General features: G+C 45.9%; 3 protein-coding genes across 7 annotated transcripts in view; 1 reads left to right on the top strand and 2 right to left on the bottom strand.

Annotated features, from left to right (window-relative positions):
- TBC1D8 (TBC1 domain family member 8) overlaps window positions 1-1231 on the top strand; it is a 48470-nt gene extending 47239 nt beyond the window's left edge. Inside the window, exon 20 of the mRNA XM_040535927.1 lies at window positions 252-1231. Coding sequence (XP_040391861.1) covers window positions 252-710 — 459 coding nt within the window. The 3' untranslated portion in view covers window positions 711-1231. The remainder of the gene's footprint in view (window positions 1-251) is intronic.
- A 469-nt stretch (window positions 1232-1700) lies between these two features.
- Window positions 1701-7514, bottom strand: RPL31 (ribosomal protein L31). Its single transcript, XM_040535952.1, has 5 exons — window positions 7408-7514; window positions 6728-6844; window positions 5185-5310; window positions 2295-2407; window positions 1701-1767 (listed from the first exon to the last, which is right to left on the bottom strand). The coding sequence occupies exons 2-5, from the start codon at window positions 6832-6834 to the stop codon at window positions 1736-1738; spliced, it is 378 nt and encodes a 125-aa protein (XP_040391886.1). The 5' UTR covers window positions 6835-6844; window positions 7408-7514; the 3' UTR covers window positions 1701-1735.
- A 2311-nt stretch (window positions 7515-9825) lies between these two features.
- NPAS2 (neuronal PAS domain protein 2) overlaps window positions 9826-23313 on the bottom strand; it is a 98788-nt gene continuing 85300 nt past the window's right edge. For 3 of the 5 annotated variants that reach the window (XM_040535870.1, XM_040535880.1, XM_040535913.1), the window contains 6 exons: window positions 21778-21924; window positions 15533-15727; window positions 14841-15019; window positions 13783-13875; window positions 12368-12554; window positions 9826-10896 (listed from right to left, as the gene is read on the bottom strand). In XM_040535870.1, coding sequence (XP_040391804.1) covers window positions 10645-10896; window positions 12368-12554; window positions 13783-13875; window positions 14841-15019; window positions 15533-15727; window positions 21778-21924 — 1053 coding nt within the window. In that variant the 3' untranslated portion in view covers window positions 9826-10644. Of the gene's footprint in view, window positions 12555-13782; window positions 13876-14840; window positions 15020-15532; window positions 15728-21777; window positions 21925-23313 lie in introns of all 5 variants that reach the window. The other 2 variants (XM_040535890.1, XM_040535902.1) reach the window with 2 other exon arrangements.

Raw genomic sequence — 23313 nt, 5'->3', positions numbered from 1 at the left:
AGGGAGCACAATGCTTCTCTGTTCTGGTCCCCCTTTTGATTTGCAGTACAGATCTTTCCTAGCATCAGTGGAAATTGAAATCCCTTTGCTAGCATTTTTTTTTAAAGCAAGCAGAAGTTAAAAACGCACAAGTCCGCACAGAGTATTCTGGATTCCTTTGCAGTACCGTGCCCTCTCCCTCTCCTGCCTCCTACGGTCACCCGCAGCGTGGCTGCTCAGCAGTTTTGATTCTAGCTTCTCATCCTTTACAGAGGGAATTCATTCAGTTCTGCAAAACCCTGTACAGCATGTTCCACGAAGATCCAGAGGAGAACGACTTGTATCAAGCCATCGCCACCGTGACCACACTGTTACTGCAGATTGGCGAAGTAGGACAACGGAGCATCAGCCTGGGGAGCGGATCGGATGAGTTCACTGAGGACCTGCAGCCTGAGGCCGCTGCCACAGATCAGGACGCCGTGTTTACTGACACTGCGAAGACCCCTCACAAAGACTCTCAATCGTCACCGGTAACCGAAGGGGACTGGTCTGTCTCTTTTGAACATATTTTAGCGTCCCTCTTGACCGAACAGTCGTTAGTTAATTTCTTTGAAAAGCCCTTAGAACTGAAACCAAAACTTGAGAACGCAAAACTACACCAATACAGTCTCAAAACAAACGGCATGAGCTGCCAGTCACGGGGCGAACAGACAAAACTAAGCACACAGTAGCAGCAAACCTGTCAAAAAACCGAAATGCACTGACATTATGCCAAAGCACATACTGTAAAAGGCTTTCAGTTAGCAGTGGACTTTTGATAAACAATTTGTTGGTCTGTGGTTTTCAGTTTAATAGCTTTAAAAGCTAAAGAGTGTACAAGTTGTTTTGTGCCATTGATTTATTATGTTCTTGTTTTGAATGTAAAAGGAAACATCTGTCTACAGCATGAAGACACTGAAGTCCTCTTCCGTACTGGGAGTACAGCAGAGGCTGGCTCATCATCATTTTTTTTTTTTTAAAAAAAGAAAAAAACAGGGGAAAAAATTCTCAGCTACCGTCTGCAGTTTGTTTGGGTTGCCTTTTTTGCACTAATACTGAAAACCGTTTCAATGCTGGTAATTGAAACTATTTTAATATATTTGAGTCTATTCCAATTTGTATGTCTTGCTGACATGTTAAGTGTACATGGACTGTGCTTCTGATGTTGGTCTGTGAAAACATGCACTTTTCAATAAACCCTTTTTGTACTAGACTTGCATTGGCAGTACTTCTTGATTTACGGCAGGTGAGTGCCTTCAGTCCCTCTCCATTAAACGAGTTCCCCGAGGTTGCGTTTGCATTTAGTGGACTGGTCAGAACCCCGTGGTTCAGTGTGGTGCAGCCGTGTTTGGGAGAAGCCTCCTGTTCTGTCTAGAAGACCAGCAGGGGACCAGCCACAGATTTTATCCTGAGAGGTTACATACACAAAGTACTCTTAAAATACCAGTCTGATGGCTCTTTATTCCCCCAGGAACAAAACACTAGGACTCTGCCACCCACACATTTATCTTCCATATTACATTCACATGTTGAATTCTAGTGTTATTAAAAAAAACAGAATCACACCATTATGTACACGCCCCAGTGAAGTAAGGTGTTTGAAGAGCCTGACACCTGTTCAATTCAACGCTTTATCAATGACAGCTTGAAGAGACCAGACAACACACAAAAAAGACTTAAACTTTCTTTTTATCGTTTTATTGTAACTAAAATGAGTTTAATTTTCATCCACGTTGACTGTCTGTAGGCCTGCAGAACAAGAAATTGTATCATTATTTATTCCCAGGACAATTCCCTTTATGTATATGCAAGTCTTCCCAAGAGAAGTCTCCCTACAGTTTCAAAGCTAGTTTGCTGATCTACTTCTGGAAAAACAAACTGCACAGGCACAAATGAAAGTTTCATCTTAAATTGTTTTGCAAACAGGATACTTTTCAGCTGACAAGCAGAAAGGCTCAACCAGCTTGAGCTTTCAACATCAGGTGTGCTTCACATAGGAAAACACAAACCTTAAACCACTCTAACAGCTACGGTCAGTGTTTTTTATTCTCTCAAAATTTACGCGTTTCTATTATTTCACTAAACTCGCTATTTGGGTTTTAATGCTGATCAGGCTAGCTAGCAGTCCTGTTCTCTATAGCAGAGCAAGTTAAGCCAGCTGTTTGGCCCCTTCTGCACGCTTCTCATCCCAGTTCTGTACTGCAGGAGGAGCTGTCCCACTCCACTAGCTGCCCACTACAACATGGTGCGGAGAAAGAGACAGCACGCAACGTTACCTTTGAATGTTGTGACTGGTACGTAGGTAACCAGTGTGTACAGCTTGTTCGGGGAATCTTCATCCTCGTTGCGTTTTCTGGACAAACGCACACGGATGCGGTAAGGAACGTTCCTAAAACAAAGATGACGTTAGTTTTCAATAAATTAAGTACTGATTTTTTTTTAGTTAATAGGGAAGAAAAAAGGACTTTGCTCCATGGCTACAAACTTCCCTGATTTCTTAAGCTTCACTTATTTGTGAAAAGACAATGAGTCAATTCTGTTTCTGTCTCAGCACCATAACAAGAATGAAAGCCTGTGCCTTGCAGTTTGAACTGCTTGCCTCAGAGCAGCTTTCTTCTTTATTTTCAAGCGAGCAGGTAAGAGTTAACCGAGCCTTGAGTTAGATGAATCCACAATATAGTGGGTGCGTGGAGTCAGGAGTGCACCATCAGTCTACTACTGATCCAGGAGATACACCGTGAAGGTGATCGTGGAGCACAGCATGAGTGTGATCAGCAAGGAGCCATTACTAACAAGCATGCGTTGGCTGAACAGAACAGCTCAGTTGGAAGGGACCTTCAGAGACCACCGAGTCCAACTACCCGACCACTTCAGGGCTGGAGGGCGTCATCCGAATGCCTCTTGAACTCTGACAGGCATGGGGCATCAACCACCCCTCTAGGAAGCCCATTCCACTGTTTGAGCACCCTCACAGGAAAGAAATTCCCCTAATGCCCAGCCTGACCCCCCCAGCACAGCTCTGTGCCGTTCCCGTGTGCCCAGGGAGCAGAGACCGGCTCCTCTCTCTGCGCTTCCCCTCCTCAGGACGCTGCAGAGAGCACTGAGGTCTCCTCTCAGCCTCCTTTCTCCAGGCTGGACAGACCAGGTGTCCTCAGCCTCCTCACAGCACATGCCTTCCAGCCCTTCTACCCGCTTTGCTGCCCTCCACTTCCAAGTACCTCAGTGTCCTTTTTATATTGTGGAGCCCAGAACTGCACACAACGCTCAAGGTGAGGCTGCACCAACACTAAATCCAGTAGGAGAACCACCTCTTTTGACCAGCTGGCTGTGCTGTGTTTAATGCACCCCAAAATGGGGTTTGCCCTCTGGCTGCCAGCTCCTGCTGAGCCTGCTGCCACCAGCACACCCCCAGGGCCCTCTCTGAGGAGCTGTTCCCCAGCCACTTGGCTCCTGTCTGTGCCTGTGCCCGGCATTCTTTCCTGAACAGAGAATAGGGAGGGGAAAAAATAACCCCACAACTATCCTGAAAGCCTGTGTGCCCTGTCAAGAATCAGAGTACTGCCCAGCCTGTATGCCAGAAGTCAGGGTGCAATTTTAGTAAACATTACAGCTCAACCAAGATCTTACTTACGGGCATGCAATTGATCAACATTTCTTCCTCACAACAGCTACGGAACCACAACTGAATTGCTGAGATGGTTTTGTGACACTAAGTCACAGCCTCACGTCCTCCCCTAATACCGTACAAAACATGATGCCGAGGGCAGGCACCAAGTAATTTGTCTGCACCGTTTCTAGAGTAACCTCCTACCTCAGATGAGCTCAGGGCTTTGGACTAGTCTTGCTCTGAGTACTTCACACAACTTGAGAAGGAAACTGCTCCTTGCTGTACCTTCTCGGAGCACGCTTACTAAATCAGATCTAGCACAGAGCGTTTTTATCCATACATTAAGACCCAGGAACTTGCTTCAATTCACCCCCTTCTGAAGTCGAAAGCATTTCTCACAACTTCGCTTGGATCCCTGACCGCCACGCTGGCCGACACTGTGATTTTGGCCTCTCCTGACCCTCCCAGAGGAAGATGTTCTGCTTCGCATACCTTAGCGATTCCAGACGAGTGAAAATTGCAGTTCAACTCACAGTGGGAAGACAGGTGTGGTGACTTCCTGCTCCACAGAAGGCGCTCCCACAAGTTAGTGCAAAGAAGCCCTAGTTAGCTGCCTCACTGCTGAGCTCTGAGTACGCTGTCACCTGGCTCAACTGCGACTTCTCTGCGCACGAACCAGAACAGCTTCGCAGCAAGGACAGAGAACAGCAACCCGATTTGGGCCCGTCTTCCCGCTCTGTTTTTGCGAGAAAGGTTGGCCAAGGCGCACAGCCCCAGATAAGGACTGCATATGGCACAGGCTAGACCTAGGCATCTGTTTCCTACAACACGTGGTTTAAAACGAGGGCCTGTGGGTGCTCAGTTCATCACTTACAGTAGGAATCCCTGTCACGTAACTTTGTATTATGGCGTAAGAGGTCCCACTCCTCCCGGTCTTTTCATAAAACCCTTTGGGCCACCTTAACACGTCACGTCAACTCCCGAATCAGCTGCCTCTGTGGCAGCAAATCAACCACAGCTGTACTATTTTGGTCCCCAAGCACCTTATCACTTGTGCTTTCAAAACAAGGTTAACGGCCCTATTTAACACACACCTCGTTATTTCCCTGCACAGCATCTGCCAACTCACCACGCTTCCAAACCTAACTCTGTTCGGGCACCTCACAGGTCCCAGGTACCCGGCCTGGGACTGCAGCTATCACCGAATTTCTAAAACCTGCCTGCTGCAATTATCCCAATTGGATTGGGATACTGCAGTACTACAATACCCCCAATCCCTTTTTTTTTTTTTTTTGGTGCAAAACCCACATTCCTTCTCCCTTTGGTTTCTTACTAGAGGCGGAGTGAAGGTCTTTCAACTCCAGAACTTATTGAAGCTTTGCTACAAGGTCACTGAGGGAGCTGACCAGAACGCGGAGGTGACTAAAAGCTTAGCTTAGCACACACCCTGTAAGAAAGGAAGCATCTGCAAAGAAAATGCACGCACAGCAAGAAGGCTACAGATTCGTCTACCCCTTAAAGTCCTCCCTCACCCAAGGCAGAAAGCCGCCGAGACGTACCTTATTCCTTTAGCCCAGACTGCCTTATTCAACCTGGTGTCGATGCGAACGTCAGGAGTACCCATTTCTTTCATTGCAAATTTGCGGATTTCCTTGAGAGCACGCGGTGCTCGCTTCTTGAAACCCCTAGGGCAAACAGGAGAGCCATTTATTGAACTTCAGGGATCTGTCAGCACTGGACATTCGTTGCAGCAGTCAAACGCTGATATTCTCTGAACATACGATTCAAGTCATTTTGTTCAGCAACCTCGGCTGCATCACAGCGTGACCAGACCTTTAGGTAGCTGCTCACCTCCAGGCCTATGCCTAACAGAAGCCACACACATCTACACAGAATGAGCTCAGTAAAATTTTGCAGCTGCAAGACCACCCAGATCTTAAGTCTCATTTCTAATATGTTCACACTATCGCTTCTTGCACAACCACTGAAGAGATCAGAGCTTTCACTGAGACTGTAACTAAAAGGCCTAGAAAAAAAAGCAGCACGGCAATGCTCACACAAACTCGAAGTAACTTTATCAGCACAGAAATAAACAGCGCAAAATAAAACTGATGCTATTCCCGGGAACAGCTTCTGTTAAATGGGATTTGATGTTTATTTTCTTCACGTAAGGACCGCACCAGAAGCCCCACCAGAACTGTATCGCAACCACGGCTCGTCTCGTGCATATTGTAACTGCCACATTCTGCGAGACTGTCAGTGACGGGGAAGGTTAGAGCTGCGCTGCGACCGTTTTGCTGTACACACCCCCGCTGGGACACACGACTAGGGTCAACGGGGCCTCAGGCCCCACAGTGGGCTATACTCAGCATTACTTAGAAACAACTCTTGGTATTTACTTGATATTAACCAGGGCTGGGTAATTACACGCGAGATATGGATTACACATAAAAAGTATTCCACCCCTCAGTATCTCACGCTTCCCCAACACAGGAGGGCCTGAGAACAGGAACATCAGCATCAAGATAAGCATGATGAGCAGTCAGGGTGCCGCTGCCTCCCATCCTCACCCACGGTTTTATAACAGTCCACTGTCTCACTTCTCTCCTGCTCCAAGTTAATTTCAGCAATTTCAAACTGGTTTGACTTGGGTATAGTTTTCTTCCACGTGACTTTACCATACACACGTTAAGAGAATCAAAGGGCAAGGCAGTTTCTCACAACTCCTCTCAAGCACTGTGCTGCTGCTACGCGGCTGTACAAGACTCAGCGTGTTGTCAGGGTCAGTTACTCTCACCTACACAAACGCACACAAAACCCAGCAAGTATTGTTCACCTCAAATCATACCCCAATTTACAACTCACACAACGCAGAGCTAAGCGCAAATCCAATTATTTGATTACAACAGTATTTAATTTCTAAAACTTACTATAATGGGCTAAATTTTAAACTTCAGCTGGGAAAGAATGACAACTTGGGCGCAGAAATAAATAGCTCTACCTGCAAATTAAGGCCAGGAAATCCAGTCCTCTGCAGTTTAAAACCCACCGAACCCACTCCCAAACGCCACTTTATTTCACGGATAAAACCCAAGAACTTACACGCCATGGATCCGCTTGTGAATGTTGATGGTGTACTCCCTGGTTACCACCTCGTTGATGGCAGACCGTCCCTTCTTCTTCTCGCCACCTTTCTTCGCAGGAGCCATTTCAGCAACGCTGAAAAGCAGCCGCGCAGAAACACGTCAAACACGCCACGATCCCTCCCACACTCCCCTGCTCCTTGCTGTCACACAGCTCCCACACTCGGTAAATTAACCCGGATGGGGTCGCAGAGTTTCATCGCGTTCACAGTTTAAGCAGCGCCTCCCCAGCCCCACAGCCCATTTCCTATCTCCGTGACAGGCCTGCGACCTCCCCCCCCCCCCGAGTTTCCCTAGCCCCTTCCCGGCGCCCTGAGCCCCCCATCTTCCTGCCCCAGCCTTCCCAAACCCTTCAGGCTGCCCGCCAGGACACGCCGGTGCCCGGGAACCCCCTCAAATCCCGCCGCCTCCCCCCGCACCCGGCGGGGCTCCCTCAGCCCGGCGCTAGGCCGCAGCCCCCCCCCCCCGGCTCCCCGCAGGCCCGATGCGGGCGGCCCCCGCCTCCCCGCCGGGACCCCCGGCCCGCCCCGCGCCCAGGGCCGCCTCCGGCACCGTCCCGGCCCTGGGGCTGCCCCCGCGGCGGGCGGACGGCGGTGGATGGCGGCGGATGGCGGCGGGCGGCCCCGCGGCGCCGCTTACCCTGCCCGGGCGCGGGCCGGAAAGGATGGCGCGGGGCAGCCTGGGAGCCACGGGCACTTCCGGGTGGCGGCAGGCGCTCACTGCGCATGCGCTAAAGGAAGGGCGGGGGGGGGGGGTGCGGGTGCGCGCCTTGGGGAGCGGGGGCGCGCGTGGCGCCGCGGGGGCGCGCAGCGTGGCGCGGCCGTTGGTGCCCTGTGAGGCGTCTCAGGGCGCCTGCTCGGCTCCTGCCGCCTGCGGGTTCCTCTGGCAGGGGCCGGGGCTGTGCTGTGGTGTGATAAAGGAGGTGACAGGGCAGCCCTGGGTGCGAAACTGCGCTGACAGGCTGTGTGCACGCTGTGGGGAGCGAGCGCAGTCACCTAAACCTGGAATAAGTGTGCAGAGAAGTGAGGCAGAGCACGAAAAACTCGATGCTGAGCTAAATCTGCCCTCACAAGTGCACCAAATGCTTACACACAACATACTAAAACGTGGTATCGGAAGACACCCCCCCCCCCATATTTACAGCTTCTCCCTCATAACTACTTACAGTACCACTGGCTTTAGAAAAGTGTTTGCCCCAAGGCTAAGCTTGTTTTGGACATAGCCACTGAAAATCAGGAGAGATGCAGGTGTATCACAAGCATCCCCGGGAGTAAAACGATTTCTCCAAGGGGGTTTCTCTTCCTGTGGCCTCCATCATTTCTTCTCAGCAAGAGCAGTCAGGCACTGGGACGGGTTGCCCAGGGAGGTGGTGGGGTCACCATCCCTGGGGGTGTTCAAGGAAAGGTTGGACGTGGTGCTTAGGGACATGGTTCAGTGGGTGACATTGGTGGCAGGGGGATGGTTGGACCAGGTGATCTTGGAGGGCTTTTCCAACCCTAATGATTCCACGATCATAGTAATGGAGACCCACAAAGTGCTACTGCCGTGGGTATTTCTTCTCAGGTGCTCGGGTGCCTTCGTCATCTCTTGCCTGCATGAACAAATGGACAGATTTCCCTTCCCCTTTCCTGAACTAAGTCTGTACAGAAGTGAACAGCATTTGTGAAATTAGCCTTTACTAAGCTGATGTGTCTGTGCTAAGGTTTGCCTATAGTTAATGGAAGAGAGAATTTGCTTCAGACATCAAGTGAGAGCACCTTAGGGTTTAGCTCTTTAATCTTCATCTGGAGGGGTCACTCTTGCTTCACCGAATGTAAGAACTTAAAGACGAGCCTGCTGACTCAGGTATCTAAGACAGCTGCCTAAAGCTACTGGCAGAAACACTTTCTTAGAGACCAGATACTCGATCCCCTCATTTTCCTTCAATAAAATAAAAGGACTGTATGGACTGAAATACCTGTGTACCAATCAGTGTTACCAGTCAGTCTTACTGTGAAAGCAGCAGGGTCATTTTACCAGCAGGTTTTCTCTGGGAGATTTTTAGCTTTTTTTTTTTAGATTTTTTTTCAGAACTCAGTTTTCTGAAGTGAACCTTTTTTATTTTTCTGAATGTTTACTTCCATCATTTCCAGCTCCCAGCCCAATTATCTCCATTGTTCCTCTATGGCATGGAAACCAGCCCTGTGAAATGATCCTTGGTACAGAAGTGTGAGAAGGACAGTACGGTTTGCACTCTCTTCAAGGTTAGGATGTCTCAGGCAGCTGCAGGATGCCCTGAGGGGCTTCTGGAAGCCATCCCTTCAATCTTGCTGTGACGGATGAACACGTTACCCGGTTATCCACCTTGTTCTCTGTTGGATGCTGCTGCTTCTGCCAGAAAGTCAGCAGAGGGAAAGCAGACTTGTACATTGGCTGCTCCATTTAGTTGCAGTCAGTTTGAATTTAACGTGAAAAAGTGTCTGCACAAAGATGCCAAAGTGGGAACTTGGCTCTCTGTGGTGGGGGCATGTTAGCAAATCCAGCACAGGAGTATCAGAAAACTCAGGACAGCGATGTCTTTAAATTGTGAAGCTGCTGCTTCGTGAACACAGGTCAAAGGCCTGGTATACGCTGGGTCAAACCACTCTAAACTGTCTGTTGTGCCTTATATTTGTCCCAGTCCAAACCTGGCTGGTTGGAAGTACAGAGCTGCCTAAGACCATCAGAGTTTTAAGGGAATGAGAAATGAGCTGTCTGGGTCAGCAGCTTATTTAATTTCCTAAGCTAGTGTTCTCATCGCCTATGCCATATCACAGATCCTGTAGGATAATATTTGTTTCTAGCTAATTGGTTGCCAAACACCTTGCAAAGCTGTAGCTCATACTATAAAATCTAAGGTGAATCACGTAGTTGAACAGCCACAGGAAAATGTGTGCAAGTCCTGCAATAAAGCCTTTTGGCTATTTTATTTTATTCTACAAATAAAGACACTGTCCATCATTATATGGAAAAAAATAATAGTTTGAGTCGTATATAGCATGAAACAGTAGTACCCTTCACAGAAACATTTCTAATTCATTAGTTTATTACAAAATATCCACTCACAAAAAAGCACAAGCACAATCTTTATACTTGTGAAATGAGTTGATATTTCATATACAAAATAATTTCCACATAATTCCATATAATTTTATTTTATATAGAAATAGGTCATTATTACAACAGCTGTACAATACACTACTTTTTATTTAATAATTACATAAAATCTTTCTTAGAAACATATCAACAGAAAACATACAAAAAAAGCGAAAAGTGCATTTCTTTTTTTTTCCCCCCAAAGGAAAATTCAATCCTAAATGTTATAATGAAAGAGATATGTAATAGTCTGCAGCATCCCGAGTCAGTGGGCCAAAACACAGTGCATATTTCTCAGAGACTTGCAGTGAGTGAGTTATTTAGCTTGAAGAAGGATCCATCGTGTATTATGGGAGAGTTGCATGATTGTGCTTACAAGTTGAGTTCTTCTTTGCAATCACAATTTGTATATATAAAACAGTCCAGTGTTTTTTGTTTTTTTTTTGTTTTGTTTTTAGTTGTGAAGAACAGTTAGGATAAGCTGCATAATACTTTTCAGATTCTAAATCAAGAGTTATGAGCTGTAGACCATCTTCACCAATGACCAGGCTTTCTTCTCCATTGGATGTGCTAATTTGGCCACAAGAATAAGGAAACAAACTTCTCTTTACAGAAAGTGCCTAGGTTTTGTCCTCTGTGCAGTTGTGCAAAATAATAACAATAATCATAATAAAAATAATCTCTTGTTCTCTCCTCAATAGACCTTTGACGCAGTGCTTTTCATACACAAAAGAAGAACTGAAACAGTGAAGGCCAAGTACCTCAAGTGTCTGTCAACAGTCTTTTGGAATTGCCAGACAGCTTTCTGAGCGGCACGCCGAGCTCGAACTCCTCCTCCCGTGCAGCCGGTGACGGTGGAGTTTGCACAGGACGGTGCTCCTCTTCGTTCCGCTCTGCGCAGTGCGTACTGCGCTCACCAGACAGCGCCAACTGGATCCTGCGTGCCCTAAGTGCGCTGCGTGCGGCAGTCTGCGCCCTGTGGCATCCTTCTGTCACAGAGCTCTGAAAGAAAGGCTTGTGCAAAAGCCGAAACGGTAAGTACAGAGTCATTCTCTCCTGCCCCATGTGCCCATTGGTTAAAGCTAATCGTGCATTGATTGTGCTGGTGGGACTCTATCGCAGTGGCTGTGGTAAGTTTGATGATTCTGATAAGCTATTGCTTCTTCTTGGTAGTTGCTGCTGCTGCTGCTGTGCCTGATGATACCCCATGTTTCCTTGCTGTGGTGAGTAAGGTGGCAGGAGCAAAGAATCGGTTTGCTCATTGTGCAAAGAACTTGGTGTTTGCACCTACAGATAAAATAAAATTCACCGTGTTGTTTGATTCTTTCACGTTAGAGCTCGTCGTCCTCAATGTAGCGTGCTTAAAAATATTACTCTTTTTGCTGGCTTTTATCTCTGGGGCTGTGTGCTAGGCATGGGGTTAGCCTACCTATGCTAGAAGGAACAGATTTAAATTGCAGCAAAGAAGATTACAATTAGGCATTGAGAAAGGTTTTCTAGTAGGAATGCGCTGCCTAGGATTTGCGGGTTATTCTGAAAAGCCTGTTTAAGAACAGGCTGAGCAAATATGTCAGAAATGACAAGGCTAGATGACAGAAATGAAGTAGAAATAACACAGGGGATCCTAGTGGACCTCATGAGGCCCCTTCTAGCCCTTTCTTGTTGTGAGTTTACAGTAGGGTGCGACATTGTAGTGTTGAAGTCGATGTGAATTTTGCAGATGCTTGCCTGGGAATGGTGTCTGCCATGTTTTTTCATTAATTCTCAGCTATGATAAGGATTTCGTTTTTCGGTGTGATCATTTGAAGCCGATGATTCTCTTTCAGTGATTCCAGTGGAGATGTGATCAGGTTTTATAGACTCAGTTCAGCTCCTTCTGAGTTAATAGACACCTCCTTTCCCCCCTTTCCCTTAGCTTTACGTGTGCTGAATTAGGTAAAAAAAATCAGTATTTTTATATCTTTAAATCACCTGGTGCTTCCAGGTGATCTGCTCCAATTCATCTTCTTTGCCTTGTGGAGTTGAGGAAATACGTTAATTTATGGAAGGGATATGGATATCTGATCCCAATCTTATTTTATGTTGGTGCTGGTAATTAAAAATCATCTTTTGACTTGTAAACTAAGCAAATTTTGTACTTAATAAAGAGTACAGAATAAATCCAAAGGCAGCAATTTTCTCCATCTAGAAATACACTTTAAATACATCCAGGATAATCTGATTATGTTTCCAATGTACAGGATTAGTAACTTCCTTTGAAATATTCTGACTGTTCTCACTGCTCCCTTGCTATACTGGAAGGGTACACGACACCGTATCAGTGTCTTGCACATTTCAGTTATCTCTGAAATGGCCATCTCCGCCATGATCAGGCTCCCGCTGAAACTTACAGCTTGTCAAGGCTTGCAGGCCCCGTTTGCACAGCCCGTTTGCCTTATAATTCTGTGACTATGTTTTATACATTGTCCTCTTTGTCCTTCCCTACCTGCAGGTAGCGTTGTTGCTGATGCTGTTGGTGCTGGAGTTGCATAGGTGGCAGAGAGGATGGCTGGGAAGGAGGTGTCATGGCAAACCCTTGGTTTAACACTGCTTGTCCCATCAGAACGATTGGAGAGCCACTGCTGGAAGTCTGCACTTCCAAACTTTGAAACATTTGTTGGTTTTGAGAGTATCTGTGGAAGAAAGAAGTAAAACAATCAAGAACAAACGTGTAGAAACAAAGGCCTTCTCCTAGGATATGGGGTGGGCATCAATAGTCTTCATAAATAATTCTTAGTAAAGGATTCCAGGGCATCAGACCTGCACGCATGAAAACCAGCAGCATTGGCTTAACACCGTGCATGAGCTGGACTTGGAGGGCAGAATACATCTCACCTCAAAACCCAGACCACATTTTAGATTCATTACAGATTCTGGTTTATGCATGTCTTCTCTTCAGCCACAGATTCACATCCCAGGCTCATTAAAACACATGGCCTTTGATTTTGTATTAATAAGCTGAGTTCTGAACTGCAGCAGCTGAGAAGTAGACACGTTCCCCGTTCTGCTGCCTGTGCTTCTATACGACTGCCTGTGGGGATGGTAATCTCCTGCAGGATGGCTAGGGTTGATTACTTTTTAAGCTCCTCGTAGACATTGCCAAGTACGGTCAGCAGTTCCCATAGCTGTGACCCACATTGTAGGACCAGAAGAAGTCTCTAGAAGTCCTCTGGGCTGGGGGATGAGCCAGAAACAAAATACTCAGCCTCTGTTGCTAGTCTACTTTTGCACAGCAAAACCCAAATATTTGTTGTTTTGTGGAAGGCTGTGGGTAAAACCACAAGGAAGCTACTGCCAACCCAGCCTAATTCTGTTTATCCTGTAAAGGGTGATGAGATCATAGTGTGGTGTGCATTTGTTAAACAGCTGTTCAAAATTAGGGGTTGGTCAGAAATGGTAAGATTTGGGTACTTATACAAGCATGTGAGCTCCAAAAAAAGCATCCTGTGAGTCGGGCAGAATATGTGAACGGGAGGTGTATCTTTGAAATTCCAGTCTTTTTTTATTTAGAAGCTTAAAAGCAGATGTCAAGTGCAGATCGGTATGTTTTAAGTTGGAGGTTTTAACTCAAGGTAATCTTAAGCAGCAACAGTGATGTTTGAAAAGAAAAGTGCTGAATACTTACATTCCTGAGGTAACATACAGAATCGCTTTAATGATGGTCAAACATTATCATTTTGGCAGTTCACAATTAAGGACAGAGACAAAAAAAAAGAAAAAATAAAGATGAGGCTGACCCTGACACTAGAAGGCAGGCTCGGCCCAGTAACGTGCTCCTGTATTTATAACTACTTCATTGTCTTACTAAAAAACGCTATTTCCCCTCAAAAGCAACTTTGGTGTTTTTGACAAGTCACATACTTAGCCTGGGATCCAGCCATGCTGAGGTCTGAAGGGTGTCTTGCATTACAGGACGCGGGCATCATTGGCTGAATAGGTTGGCTGAGCAACAGTCTTGCACATGGAAAAAAGAAAAAGTGATACTGCTGTGAGAGAAGGACCATACACATGCCACATTTTGAAAACTGACAAAGGATGCTTTTGGAGGCACAGCGCAAGACTGAGCATTAGGAGATGTAACCTCAGCTCTGGGCTGTAGCAGATGCCTCCTGGGCGCCGCTGGGTGGAGGTTTGGGGCCGTGCCCTTCAGACCTGGTCACGTGGGTGTCCTTCTGAGCTGCTAGATTTCAGGAGAGGGAAATTTCTGTTGCTCCTGCTGATTTCAGTGGGAATGGCTCATATTGCCTGAGTATCTGTCATCTTTTTGGTTCAAAGAAGCATGTAGGTTGGAAAAAACCTTCAAGGTCCAACCATCCGCCTAAACTACCAAGTTCGTTGCTAGACCATGTCCCCTAGTGCCATGTCCACACATCTCTTAACTGCCTCCAGGGATGGTGACTCCACCACCTCCCTGGACAGCCTGCTCCAAAGCTTGACCACCCTTTCCATGAAGAAATTCTTCCTGATATCCAATCTAAACCTCCCCTGGAGCAACTTGATGCTGCTTCCCCAGGTCCTGTCACTTGTCTCCTGAGAAAAGAGACCGGCACCCTCATCGCTGCAACCTCTTCAGGTAGCTGTACAGAGCGATGAGTTCTCCCCTCCTTTTCTCCACACTAAATAACCCCAGCTCCCTCAGCCACTCCTCGTAAGTCCCTTCACCAGCTTTGTTACTCTCAATGCATTCCAGGACCTCCACGCCCTTCTGGTAGTGGGGGGCCCAAACCTGAACACAGCACCCGAGGTGCGGTGTCACCAGTGCTGAGTACAGAGGGACAATCACTTCCCTCGTCCTGCTGGCCACACCATTTCTGATGCTGGTGCAGATGCCATCGTCCTCCTCACCCCGTCCCTCACCCACCCACTGAGGGCAGCCCAAGATGGTGGCCACCTGGGCGCCCCCCCGTGTCCCGCCCTACCTGAGCTGCTGGTCGTGGCTGCAGCCGGCGGCGGGTGGGCCGGGGCCGGGGCCGGGGCCGGGGCCACGGCGGGGTGGTGGGGCTGCAGGGCCCGTGGCGGGGCCGAACGGTGGGACCGAGGCGCGGAGAGGACGGCCACCACCCGGTGCCAGCTCCGTGCTCCTCACCGCTTTTGGGCCCTGCAAGAGAGCGGGGAGAGGCGGATTGGGGTGAGGCCTGGTTAGCCCCGCTGTGAAAGCCCTGTGATGGCAATGAACCCTACAAAAGGAAAAGCTGTGTGTTTTGTTTTTTTTTCCTATTTGTCCACTTTTTGTTTTAATAGTCATGCTAATGCGGGTGTGTGGGAGGTTAAACGCTACGGCTGAGGGGTCTGAAGCTAATGGTGCCGCTACATTCGCCACATGCCCAGGCAACAGAAATAAGAGCTAGGTTTTCTGAGAAGGGAGGCACAACAGGTGGGTGGAAGAGCAAAGACTGGAAATGCCAAGAAGCCTGCAGTAAGACAAAAATCCTGTGCCAAGCCTATTTGCTTTCACAGGTCTCATTTACAAATACCTGAACCCAAACTTTTTCCTAGGGAAGGAAAGGGAAAGGCACATTTGCAGGACTGACATGACTTCACTAGCTTGTTCAGTAACAGCTCAGTGTCTTCTTTCCGTATTAAATGCTCCTCTAGTCAAAGAAGTGGTTACCTGGCTCGATATCACACTTGCTTCTCTCAGTACTTGCTGGTTCGGTGTTTGCGGAGATGCAATTTGCCCGGGGAGCTGAGGACTGGGGACAAGCTGCTGCTGAGAAATGACCCCTGGCCTCTGCTGTAGCTGCTGCGGCTCTGGCTGCTGAATATTGCTAAAGCTCAGGGACACCGTTGGCTGCTGTAGGAACATCTGGAAAAGAAGAGGGGGACGTTTTATTGACATAGCCCAGCTGTCACGGATAATGAAGGTTACAATTAAATCCAAAGATATGTTCTAAAATAAAATCATCACAGCTCGGAATTCACCACACATTTACTGTTAATTGGAAATCACATTTCTTTCCTACGTTAACAGTTCTTCTGTCTCTGGTTTCTTTCTTTCTTCATCTGAAAATGCATTCATTACTTGTGAAATGTGTCCTGAAGGTAAAAGCCCTCTCTCCACGGGGCAGGCAGAGCCCTCGTGAGAGCAGTTCGCTGTACATTCACCGTGTTCTGGGGCATCCCGACCAGAGAGCTGGGAGTAACTCCATGTCTTTTCAATCCTTTCATTTCTCTTTTCAACAAACCAGGCTGCCTTTCAGGCAAGGCTGCTTTTGAATTTGTCTCGGAAAATTCAACACCTTCTATACAGTTGGGTCACTGAGTGTATTTAATGAGGCCACAGCCAGGCCAGAGTTGACCGTGTTGAATGGCTGTGTCCTTATCATTGAGAAGATGTGTAAACAGACCGTCACTGTCATTTATCTGATTTCCCGTCAGGTAGCTGTCACCTGGTGTTCTTCCTAATCAGGCCTTGTGTTTGACTTGTACAAAAGAGCCAGCAGCCCCTCTGTTAGTGTTTCTGTAAATGATACGCTCTCCATTCTTGCGTTGCAAGAAGAGTCTTTCTTCTTTAAAAGTTGCAGGGCTTTGGAATATTTTTGGTTTTCTAGAGGCTATTTCTTTCAATAGAGCCATACAAAAGAAAAAAGGCATATTTTAAAACTATTAATTATTAATGCTACAAGCTATCTTTGCAATATTTCAAACCTATTCTCTTGCCACCAAGGACTGTACAAAGCGACACTTCCCAGGTAGTTGAAGGCATTTTTGGCTCTGGTTCTGATTTCACACCACTTCTACAAGTGTGGAACTCCATTATTTTAAGTGGAGCTACTTAAGGCTTAAATGAAATCAGAATCACAATTATTTTCTTCATTACTCATCCATCAGTCTCATGCCTAGCAGTACATCTGAGGTACACCCAGTAATTAGTACACCTTTCCGCAACTTATTGCTGTATTAGCAATTCCCTAAACTATCATGTCCCCTGTAATTTCTCTTGGAAGAAAACCCCGCACCTTTCTCTAAAGAACCGGCACAATGCATTGCTTTTCTCCACAGAAGCATGGGCTGATCCATCATATTTGTGCTTATATATCTAGCTATTAAAACACAGTTTTTAATTTACTATGATAAATTTGTAATGAATCTCTGTGTGCCAAGACTTGACTCAGAATTGAGTTACAGACAAAGATCACGTTAATCAGTTACATTAATCAGCAGAGAGAGGTGGGCAATTAATGAAAATGTTAATGGACCTAAAGCAATGTCTTGTTTCAGGTGTGTAGACTAACTACACCTCAAAGATGTCTGATAGAAATAAATGGGTCAAGTAACAGACCTGTGTCTGCTTGCAGTAGGTCTGAAACTAGCTCTGAGTGTTTTCTTTTAAAAACAGTGCTCACAGAGTTTGGAGCCATTACATTTCAGAAAGACAGATGGTCTTGCAACTTCTGCCAAGTAAATAGGTCTTATTATGAATAAATCAAAGGCAGAAGTTATGAAAATTCATTTTCTTGTTTATTTTCTGTATATAGAAGCTAAGTTTTGAACATGTTCGGTAAATGAACCTGATTAGCTCTAGCAATGAAATTGGTCTCCATTGATATGAAATGTTTAATGTAACATTCAGAACAGGTAAAGCAAGTGGTGTGCTTCAAAAATGTCATGTGGGATGTGAGCCCACTGTTTCTGGAAGATCAGCATAAACTAAGACCGTAAGGAGCAATATCTTAAGCATCCTCCCTGTACAAGGCACACAGTGCTGGCGAAATAACAAGTTCATCCAATGCAAACTCAACATCCATCAATGCAAATGTTGGGCAGGGTGGGGACTTGCAGCAAATGACTTACTCTGCAGGGAGCTGCCTGTGTGCATGCCTTACTTTGAAGCAAAGGCCAAGTAGCTTATTCTTGAAAGAAAGCAGAGCAACCTACTTTGCAATTACCAGTGTGTGCCACTGGGTAGGAAAGCGCACGGCTAATGGTTGGCAGCTAGCATGCTATAAATTTACAACCAAGTTTATCACAGTAAACCAATTCCTTTTATTTATGTGTTCATACCCTGAGAGACCTACGTGCGTTTCATATCTAGGGACGCTCTCCATTGCGTTATAATGGCCAAAGCAGCATTATTACTGTCAGAACACAAATGTCGGGGAAAAACAAGCTCAGGGCAGGAAGCAATGGTGCCATTTAACCCATGTCCCCACAGAACTGGAAGGCTCAAGACGCCTAATCAAGAAAAGAGTTAACCTAAGAGAGGATCGAAGTGGGGAGTCGCTACCTGCAAGTAAGCCTGAAAGCAAGAATGTACTTCATTTGTACAAAACAGTGTTTTTTCATTATGTGTCTCTTTCGTGACAGTCCTGCCTGAATTCCTCTGAAGCACAAAAATGTTGAAGCTTTAAATAGCAACAGAAACCCCATAATAAAGAAAAAAATCTTTCTCAGTCTGAGCAAATCCAAGCAGATAAATTAGCAGCCCCCTAACTGCGCTGCCGATAACGACATGTCTCACAGCTGATTTTGTGGACTGCAAGGCCAGTGAAGCATCTTATAAATATTTTTTAATTGGCCAGATTGTTAAGATACACAGCAAAGCTGTGAGGGAGGGAAGGGACCCTCTGACACAGCTGCCCCCTCATCCCGAGATAGACGGTCCCTGCAGCTAATGGGTGAATCGCATTGGCAAGACATTGTGGGGGAGACAGCTCATTGACTCTTCCTGCTCCTTGGGTAATCAGGTGGTGATAACCTTCAGGCTCATCGTTAGAGAAGGGAAGACTCCTTATGTAAAATACCAGCACTGGGAATCTGAGGTTCACGGACTTCGAAGGGAGATTGGTTTGTGAATCATGGGTGGCAATGGACGGTATCATTTGCAGCTCTTGCAAGCTGGTCAGGCTCAGCTCTTCTTTCTGCTTTCCTCTCCATCCGCAATTCATTAGCTAGACTGTTCAAATCTGGCACAGACACGGCATCCTTCAGACTTCTGAGGTTACTCTTGGTGCTGCCGCCCTTAATGCTTTCATTTGTCAGGAAAAGCAGTACCAGAGATTTAATGGGGTTTTGAACACTCTTCTTCAGGGCCCACAGCCCTCCTGCTAGTTTGGTCTTTCATCACGCAAGGCTCTTGGAAATAGCGACAAATGCAGACGACTGTGCTCAACATCTGTCCGGTTGGGAAAGCGTTTCTTGGTGGACTGCTGCACTACAGTTTTGAAGACCTCTGAAGGAAATGGAAATGGGGCTCAATTCTCCACAGAGCTACCTGTACACTTCTGTGTGGAAGGGAGGGAGCCGGGGGGGGGGAAAGATATGCTAATAAATGAGCTAAAGAGGGAAAATGATAGAATGCTTCCCCCTTTGCAGCCAGCACACGGCACTCCCCCATGCTTACAACCTGCACAGCCCCATTCTCTACGCGGAATATTAAAAGGACCAGAAATTCGCTCAATAGTAAGGCTCTTCTGTTTGCCACTATGCTTTGTAGCCTTGATAATAGACACAGATCGATGTCTGCAGACATCCAGCTCCTTGAATGATGAAATCTGTTCAGCAAAGCATGCGGTTAGATTTCTGATTTAACAGTTTACTCCTAACCTCTTGTGAGTCACAAAAGTGCTACATGTGAAAATGTGAGGCTTTATTTCAAATTGCCTCTAGCCAAGTAAGACAAAGCTAATTCCTGGTCTCACTCCTTCCTGTAATGGCACAGTAATTTCTGGTTTTCTTCTTTTTTCTTTTTTCTTTTTTCTTTTTTCTTTTTTCTTTTTTCTTTTTTCTTTTTTCTTTTTTCTTTTTTCTTTTTTCTTTTCTTCTTCTTTTTTTTTTTTTTTTTTAATCTAGAGAAAGCGGGAGAAGGAAAAGGCCCCACTCCAAGTCAGCGTGACTTCTTACAGCTCACTGTCTCGTGTGATTGTTCTGGGGTGGCTGAAAGGCACTTAGATGACAGACAGTGATCCTCCCCATCCAGCTTTGCCCCCTCAGGCTGATAGGCAGCCCCCACATTTCCGAGCTGCCCTCCAGCCCCCCTGCCTCTCAGTGCTGCATTTGCAGGGAAATGATCACTACTGACATCAGAGATCTTGCGGTGCTCTGAAAATATGTTCTCCTTGGTCCAACCTGGCACAGTCCTTGTGGGGGAGCATATCACCCAAATAATGATCCAAATGATCCAAATCTCAGAGCTACAAAGCAGTAGGGGGTAGGCAGTACAGGGCCTACCATTTACCCACTGGGCCTCTTCTCTCTGCTTGGGCTCCCCGTGAGCACAGCTGAGGATCTGTCCCATGGTCTTTGGGTTATTAATGCATATGGAAGATGACTATATAAAAATAAAATCCCTTTCCCGCATATAAGAATGTGCTCTGGCTTTCTATTTTTGCCTGAAGTATTTAAAAAAAAAAGGGGGGGTTGGGGGGATCAGTGTATCTGAATGTTGAAGACTTCACCGGGAGAGAGTAATGGCTTTTGCCCAATTAAAAGGAGAGGAAGTGGGAATATCACGTCTCTTGATATTCATAATAACAATAATAGCTTTCAGACACATACCATGATTCTGAACTGAAGGGCAGTTAATTGCAGACTTTCCCTTTCCGTTATTCAGAGTCAGTGCAGAACCAGTAGAAGAAATACACTGAAATTAAACCTGGTCTACCTATATGTTTATATGGTACCAGGAACAGGGAGTCCTGGTTTTGGGACCCACCACTGCTGTGCTGTCTTATAGCAGTGCGTATGCAGCAACTTGGGTGGAAAAGTTTCAAATTTGGCTTCACCGATCCCTTAATTGCCTAAACGTACAATCCAAATTTGTTTTAATATGTGAACTGTGTGTTCACAGGTGTCGATGATGGGTGAGATTCTGTTTCTGTGCAAGTCGGGAACAAAATTCCCACTGGCCTCAGCAGGTCCCAGGTTTTCATCCTGTGCTTAAAATGTTCTTTGAGACATTCATTTATGTGACAGAGCTTGTCTTCTAAAAAATCTTGTTAGTACAATGCTCACAGTGGGTCCCCAGTGCAACATTTCTGGCAAGGGTCATTTAACCCGGTATTTATAGTTACATTATGAGGAACAGAGCAGTAATCACCCAGCTTTTAGAAAACTTCCATAAAACTGGATGATTTCTCCATTTGTCGTTAAATGAAACCTGAGATGTGCTAAATTGCACTCACTGTTACTCATGGGGTGCGGTAGACATCGGGGCAGTACAAGGCAGGTACTGTACTAGCTCTGTGTAGAAGGTATCAAAGACACAAGAACAGCAGCCTCAGGCTGCTTCACCCTAAAGGCTTGAGCTGGTCCTGTGAAGAACAAATTCAGATGCCTCCCAGGTGTAAACAAATGAACAGAGGTTTGAGCAGAGTTGTTTTTTTTTTTTTTTTAACATGACAAGGGAATTCATCTCCTGTGCTCAGTGTCTAGGCCAGGAAAACAGGGAGCGAATGATCTAAAAGAGATGAGCACTTGGAGAGTGCCTGAAGGAGAGCTGTTGGCTAAGGGAGAGCTGGACAGACGTGATACTGAGCATCAGCAACGCCCCCACGAAGCATGCAGTGAATGGCTGGAAGCTAATGAACTGGAGAGACATAATCAGTGCTGAGTCCAAATGTGAACACTGTTCCATTACAGCTGCTCATTCTGAAGACGCAGTATATAAAGCATTAAAATACTTCTGTAAATGACCCAAAATCTTCTCACCCCCATAAGGCTGAGATATTTCTTCCTTCTCTTCTTCCAAAAAGCTCTTAATCTTGATGTAGGCTACTCAAGAGGCTTCCAGAGGGCAAAATCCCCATTCAGATGAGCCAGATTTCTCATGTCCTGGACCCTGGAGCTAATTTTAAGATGCCAGCCCTATCAAGTGCTTCATGAGAGGATGCTCTGCCCCTCCCAGCAGTAACCCACCTGCACGCTGGAGTCCTGGACCAGGCAGAGCTGCTCCTGTATCTTCTGGAGCTCCTCCTGCTGCCAGCGGATGTTAGCCTGCAGGATCCGCGTTCGCTGCTCTAGCTGGTCTTTGATGGTCTGGAACATGCTAAACTGCGCTGAGAACTGAAAAAAAGAGGGAAAAATCAGTCTTTATAATAGAAATGGGCCTCAGTATGACATTATTTTGAAAGAAGTTATTGGTTTCTTGATTGTAAAGCACAGTGAAAGGAATAAAGTACGCGTTTGTAATATAGTAACGTCTAGGCAGAGATAAATCTTTTCTATTTCCAATTTTACGCACATATATTACATTGCCTCAGTTATAGTGATCTTCTTACAACTGACCCTGTTCTGTTAGAGAATTATCAGAATGCCTGTTTTTGAGAGCATGCTGCTTTAAAATATCAAGAGCATCTTAACTCGGTGGCAAATGAGAGCATTATTATTATTAGCGTGAAGTTTGGAGTCCTTAGCATGGCAGAGCTGCGTATTCCAAATGTGTTTTATCAACACTTTCCTTTTTCCTCACAGAAATAGCAGTGCTGCAATGGTTTATTCTGCTGATTACTTACTACGTGATCACGCAACAGCTGACCACAGTAAATATTTTCTACATTTCTGCATCTGAGTAGTGGCCAGGGTACGAGAAATACTCATTAAGTTATTTTTATACGTGACATAAAATAAATAGCCCAGCCCAGTGGGAGAAAGGCTATTCTAAATAATAATACAAAATGGAGATTGCTAATAAGGGTCAAGAAGAAAGTGCAGCCTCCAGTAGCAGCAATGCCTCGCACGAAGCAGAATCACTCCATAAGCATGGAGGGGACTAGCATGGCAACAAATTCCTGGCTTTATTTGGTATTTACAGCCATGATTCAAAGTCCACCAAAGTTAATTATTACTTTAATTGGCTTTGGAATCACTGCTTTGCATGATCTCATATTCCAAAAGTAAAAAAACACACTAAGAAAAAAGCATGGTGTAATACTTCAAAAAAGTTCTGTGAGCATTTCGGTAATCTGGGCATCCAAGATGCCTCTGGAAACATGCAGTTCTGGGAGCATCCAGGCAAAAAATAAATAAAAGAAAACATTTTGCTATGACTTGCATGACTTGAAGACGGCATATTGTTCCTGTGGTTATTTTCGTGGCTCTGTTCTGGGGGGTGAAATGATGCAAGCTGCTGGAGCCTTCCTGCTTAATGGAGTTGCACTTGCTTACACCATTTCTGGCTTTCACTTTTTTAATAGGGAAACAAAAATGGTAACAAGAAGGGAAAAAAGGAGCGCTCTGGTGCTAGCAACACTGTACAGATGAATGAAATTTCTGGGTACTTAGAGAAATCTAAATATGACACGTCAGATTTGTATCAGCTAACCGCTTGCTTTGCAACAGCTAAATACATGAAAGTACCTTCACATTCCCTCCGGAAAACAGCTGAAATCTCTGTGTAAATGTCCTTCAGGTGAGAAAGGAAGAGAACTTCAGTGGGTTTATTTATATTTACAC

Source organism: Cygnus olor, chromosome 1 (genome assembly GCF_009769625.2).
Source record: "Cygnus olor isolate bCygOlo1 chromosome 1, bCygOlo1.pri.v2, whole genome shotgun sequence".
Classification (NCBI taxonomy): domain Eukaryota; kingdom Metazoa; phylum Chordata; class Aves; order Anseriformes; family Anatidae; genus Cygnus; species Cygnus olor.
The sequence above is the reverse complement of the archived record's forward strand: the minus strand, read 5'-3'. Positions and strand labels throughout refer to the sequence as shown.

Bases quoted from the DNA above. Each gene is read 5' to 3' on its own strand.
- RPL31 (XM_040535952.1), bottom strand. From the start codon at position 6,834: ATGGCTCCTGCGAAGAAAGGTGGCGAGAAGAAGAAGGGACGGTCTGCC. The intron at 5,311-6,727 runs GTAAGTTCTTGG...TGTTTGCCCTAG, and splicing joins CACAAGCGGATCCATGGCGT to GGGTTTCAAGAAGCGAGCAC. The intron at 1,768-2,294 runs GTAACGTTGCGT...CTTGTTCTGCAG, and splicing joins ACCAGTCACAACATTCAAAG to GCCTACAGACAGTCAACGTG.